Source organism: Erpetoichthys calabaricus, chromosome 2 (assembly GCF_900747795.2).
Source record: "Erpetoichthys calabaricus chromosome 2, fErpCal1.3, whole genome shotgun sequence".
NCBI lineage: Eukaryota > Metazoa > Chordata > Cladistia > Polypteriformes > Polypteridae > Erpetoichthys > Erpetoichthys calabaricus.
The window spans coordinates 340,549,760-340,555,759 of record NC_041395.2 but is presented as its reverse complement, the minus strand read 5'-3'; the positions used below and the strand labels follow the sequence as shown (position 1 = coordinate 340,555,759).

Genomic DNA, 6,000 nt, shown 5'->3' with positions numbered 1-6,000 from the left:
TTCACTAGTCCTCACCACCACGCCTGCCCTAGGTTTTGGTCAGCATTGTTATTAATTTAGTGCCCATCTGACAGCATTCTGCAAACGCACATTGTATGAAGCTTTAGAGGTGAACTGTCTTCTTTGTTGTTTTATTTTTCAGATTTTGTGTGAACTTTCTTACTATGGCTCACAATCTGGGGAAAACATATTTGAACTTGTTATGGAAGATTTTCCACAGTGGCACATTCAGTTACAATACAGTGATGGCTCGTCAGTGAGTAAATCCCCCTTTTACTCAGTCAGGAAACGGTGGTCAACAACTGTGGAAACAACAACGACAGCTCCTTATACAACAACCCCAAGCAACTCTGAGTGGTCAACTACTATGGAAACAACAACAGCAGCTCCTTCCACTTCAACTCCAAGCTATTGGTGGTGGTCAACAACTGAACCAACAGCAACAACAGCCCCTTATACAACAACCCCAAGCAACTCGGAGATGACAATGGATTACGTACCAACATTACCAGCTGCTTTAATGACAAGTCCAGGCAGCTGGCCCCAGTGGTTTTGGTTGTGGTGGAATCAACATTCCACAACAACAGCTACTTATACAACAACAACAACCCCAAGCAACTCTGAGTCATTAACAACTATGGAAACAACAACAGTGGTTCCTTATACAACAACCCCAAGCAACTCTGAGTGGTCAACTACTACGGAAACAACAACAGCAGCTCCTTCCACTTCAACTCCAAGCTATTGGTGGTGGTCAACAACTGAACCAACAGCAACAACAGCTCCTTATACAACAACCCCAAGCAACTCGGAGTTGACAATGAACTACGTACCAACATTACCAGCTGCTTTAATGACAAGTCCAGGCAGCTGGCCCCAGTGGTTTTGGTTGTGGTGGAATCAACATTCCACAACAACAGCTACTTATACAACAACAACAACCCCAAGCAACTCTGAGTCATTGACAACTATGTTAACAACAACAGCAGTTCCTTATACAACAACGTCAAGCAACTGGTGGTGGTCAACGATTATGGAAACAACAACAGCATCTCCTTCCACGTCAAGTCCAAGCAACTGGTGGTGGACAACAACTATGGAAACAACAACATCAGCATCTCCTTTAATGTCAAGTCCAGGCACCTGGCCGTGGTGGTTGTGGAATGGACAATCCACAACAACAGCTCCTTATACTACAACCCCAAGCAATTGGTGGTGGTCAACAACTGTGGAAACAACAACAGAAGCTCCTTCCACATCAAGCAACTGGTGGTGGACAATGACTGGACAAACAACAACAGCAGTTTCTTATACAACAACACTAACCCCTTATACAACTAGCCAAAGTGGTTGGAGGCCTACCACCCAAACATCAACATACTCACCACCTACAGACTACGACCGACTAAGTAAAATACCCATCCAGTTTGTTGTGGAAGGTCAGTCAATTTTTCTACTGACTGTGTTTCAGTTTTATTTAATTGCTTGTGTAGTCTTTCTAAACTTGGAAATGGAATGCATATATTCAAACTAAGAGATAAAATATTTAGTATAAATAATGGCTTTCTTTTAGCATTATACATTCAAAAATAAGAACGAATGTAGCACATACTCAGTATGTAGATATAGTGTCATGGTGAACTGCAAATGGACACAAAATCAAAGCTAATAAGCTCGGAGGTGCTGTGCAATTACACCGTGGGACACCCAGCTCCATGACATAACAGAGGGTAACATTGGGGTGGCAGTAATGATTATTTTGGATTTAGTTGACATCTTTATCCAAGTCTACTGTGACCGACTAAGTAATATATTTAAAACTAAAAGGTCCCGAAACTCAAAGTAGGTTTATGAAAACAGACCTCAAAACTAAAAGTAGGTGTGGTTATGAAACTCAAAAATCAGGCCTTTGGCCTGCACACACAAAAAGACCAAGTTTATAAATTCTGAAATGGAGGATGGGTGCTGTAAATCTCTGGCCCAATTGAGATGAAAGAATAATCTTTAGGATAAAATGTATTAATAAAAAAATTAATAAAAATCAAACAAGGTACAACACAAAATGTTGCCACCTAAGGGGTAACTCAAAAATGAACAATACGAAAAATTCAAAGACCAAAACAAGAGCAGAGAGCCCATAATCTAAAAAAAATAAAAAAAACTGGAAACTTGTAAGTTTTTTCAAGAAGGAATGCAAAATGGGTAGCCAAACAACCAGAGCTGTAGCCAATGCCTCAGCACCAGGCTAAGGGTTTCAGGCTTTGTATTGGACTTGCTTCAACAGGGGGCCACGTCCCCTTTGCTTCAACATATCTCTCTATTATATAAAAAAATCTTTCCACACAACGGGACTTTTTACGAGATGAGACTTTTTGAAAAAGATATTTTCTAGTCCCGTAACATGAGAATATTTCCATGAGATTTTTTCAAGTCACACATGAATGCTTTTGTCAGACACACTTCCTGCGCCTCTTATAAATTTTAATGTTTTCCTCACTTTAAGTCCCCAATTAAAGAAGACATATTATGTCCAAATCTTATTGAAGAATTTCATCACGAATGGTTATCAATAGAAAAAATGAGTAAACAGGCAATCCTAGCACAGAGAAACAATCAAGTCAAACAAATTTATGCCAAAAATGTCAATCGGTTACACAGCAAATTGGCTAAATGCGTATCAATAGACTATTCTGAAAAAGTTGATGGTGATCATGCAGAAGATGAAAACAACGACTTACAATATCACGATGAATATCTACAACCATTAACACTGTCCAGTCTTCTACCGCACAAATTACTGTAGAAAGAAGGATGTATCCAAGAAAGGTAATGTAGTACATCTTCAGGGGATAATATTAGACAACAAAGGAGATCTTGATATGCCATTCGTATTAAAATGTTAACAGTTTCCCGTTAGAATAGCTTTTGCAAAGACAATTAACAAATCTCAGACCTAAACATTCGAAAAAGTCATTTTATTTAATAGAGAGAAAAACACGAAATTCAATCATGGGCAGTTATACATTGCGTGGATACAAATGTAACACTTCACATGAAAATCAAAATCTGTTTAAATTGTAAATCCGCATCCCCATACGCGAGCGGCAGAACCGCAAAGACGCTAGCGCGAAGAATGGGATCAACATAAAAGGAAGTCAAAGTAGAAATTACAAAATGATTGGGAAACAAAAGATGTTAAATAAGATAAAAACAAAAACAAAACAAGTCAAAAATATATGATGAAACAATGACAAAATAATTTAAATGTCAGTTATTTGTCACATTTCAATTTATCGTTATCTGTTTTGTATCGCTCCAGCCCCATTTTGTATTAACCATTTTGTCCACTCCTTGGTGTCATTTTGTGACATGGCCGCACTGTTCCTAAATGACAACTGTGGTTACTACTCACATGACCTGATGCTGCACGGCGCCTGATGTCAACATGTTTATCGTATATAAGATGGCGTTACACATTTTGGTTTTTTTTGCATCCAACCTTTTACATGAATCCCCCTGGACAAAAATAAAGTTCTATCTATCTATTCTATCATTACATGTCTAGCACTAAGTTGCTCTCATTGCAGTGCTGCATATACTGTACAGTGCCTCCATATTGTTTGGGACAAAGACACATTTTTCCTTGATTTCCTCCCCTTTGCTCAGCAGTTTAAAATTACAAATCAAACAATTCAGACTTTGTGATTGAAGTCCAGAAGCACCTGGGTCCACATGTATAACACCATACATAGAATTTACTCTAAAACATGGCATATGGACAAAACAATTCAGATGCACAAAACCGTACATAAGCCAACTTCCACGCCATAAATACCAGTCAACGTGAAATGTAACGCAAATGCATGTGCCTTCTGCCCCACCCCAACTCCTTCCAGAATTTCACATATTTGAATATGTAACTCAATATAAATAATCCTTTCACTTCAGTGTTTCGTTAAAATACAATGGCAAGTATATCCAGTTTTTAATACCTGGAAAAGTTTTGGGATTAAAATGCTCAGAGACCTTTATATAGACAACATATTTACATCATTTGAATAATTACGTTCAAAATTCAACCTCCCAGCTACACATTTCTTTCACTATCTTCAAATTAGAAATTTTGTTAAACAGAAATTACCAGATTTCCCCCACCTTGCACCCTCCACAATGCTGGAAAAAATACTGCTCAATTTCGAGGAAATAAACACTATTTCCGCAATATATATAATCTTATTAGAGTCCCTGCCTTTCAAAGATCCAAGAGGACATTGGGAAGAAGATCTCTTAATCAATATATCAGAAAAGGAGTGGAAGGTAGCAAAGCAGAGAATTCACTCGAGTTCTATATGCAAAGCATAGAATTATTCAACTAAAAATTATATATCGAGCTCATCTGTCTCGCTTAAAACTGTCCAAAATGTTTCCAGGGCAGGATCCAACCTGCGAACACTGCAACCAAGCTCCTGCCTCACTCAGTCACATGTTCTGGGCCTGCACCAAACTAACATCATTTTGGACAAAAATTTTTAAGTGCCTTTCAGACAGCCTTGGTATCACAATCCCTCCTAACCCATTAACAGCTGTGTTTGGTGTTCTTCCAGATGGACTTGAATTGGAGAAGGACAAGCAAACGGTGATTGCATTCACTACACTTTTGGCACGCAGACTTATTTTGTTAAATTGGAAGAATCCTAATTCTCCTCTTATAAGTCAGTGGGAAACCGATGTTTTATATTATTTGAAATTGGAAAAAATCAAATTCTCAGTTAGAGGATCTGTACAAAATTTTTTCAAAACTTGGCAGGATTTAATCAATATTATTTTAGAATAAGAGAAATAACTATTACCGCATTTAACTCCCTTCTCCATCTCTTATTTACATAGATATTTACTTCTCCCTTTCTTTTGTTTAATGTTGCCTTATTAAAAAGCCTTAAGCAATTTTCCTTTAGCTAAGCTCTCCTTCTCAGGGGTGGGGTTTGATTTGTCTTCAATTTTGTTGGGTTATAAATTGATCTATTTGTATGGAATGATTACAATGAAAATTAATAAAATAAAAATATATATAAAAAAAAAAAAAAAAAAGACAATGGCAAAAGCACATATAAAAAAGAAGAATTTCACAGAATGTAAAATGGAGGTCCTACTCAGTGAAGTGGACGCAAGGAAATAAAAAACATACTTTTGGTGGCTTAGGTTGTGGTATAAGCATCAAAAGGAACTTGATGGAATGACACTCAAAAGTTCAAGTTCAGAAAGTCGCACAGTGCCTGAAATAAAAAAGAAGTGGTTAGATGTCAAAGTCGACGTGAAAATGAGAGTCGTAGCCCACCATATGCGTGTCATATGGAAGCGTATTAGGGCACAGAAAAAAGAAAAAAAATAGGGACAGAGTGAAGAAAATGGTCAAAATGTCAACTTTAATCTTGACATTTCTAGTTTAATCTTGTAGTTTATTTTGTCATTAAAGTACAGCATCATTAACTTCTTAGAATCAATGTTTAATTTGCTAGAGTGTCTCAAATCCCACTAGAGTAGCACATTAAATGCTTTGTATTCTATGCATTCTAAGTGTGTGAAGCACTATGTGCTTCTTAAACGATCTTTCTGTTTCGCAGACAGGAGCGTGCAGGCAGTGATCGCCACACAGAATTCATTACAGTCACAATAGTATGGCTCTCTGAACATTTTAGAATACTAGGATGTATACTTGATATCATCTTCAGGATGAAATGCATTAAAGCATGTATTAAACATGGTGGCATAGTGGTAGCGATGAGCTGGCGCCCTGTCCAGGGATTGTTCTTGCCTCCCCCATCCAAGGACTGTTCCTACCTCTGTATGCTTCCTGGGATGTGTGGAACCCTCGATTAAATAATTTATTGCAGAAGTACTGTGTCTGTCAAACGTACCAATTCCTTTCCTTCCATTTTCTTTCTCCATGCAACCAATCGCCACATTCTAAGCTCTACAATAAATGTCAAACCAGCCGTAAGC

At 37.8% G+C, this 6,000-nt stretch overlaps 1 protein-coding gene across 1 annotated transcript in view; it reads left to right on the top strand.

Moving 5' to 3' along the window:
- Window positions 1–1,224: 1,224 nt before the first annotated feature.
- Window positions 1,225–6,000, top strand: part of LOC114645649 (ZP domain-containing protein-like) — a 36,327-nt gene continuing 31,551 nt past the window's right edge. The window contains exon 1 of the mRNA XM_051923455.1: window positions 1,225–1,439. Within this exon, the coding sequence (XP_051779415.1) occupies window positions 1,280–1,439 (160 nt within the window). The 5' untranslated portion in view covers window positions 1,225–1,279. The remainder of the gene's footprint in view (window positions 1,440–6,000) is intronic.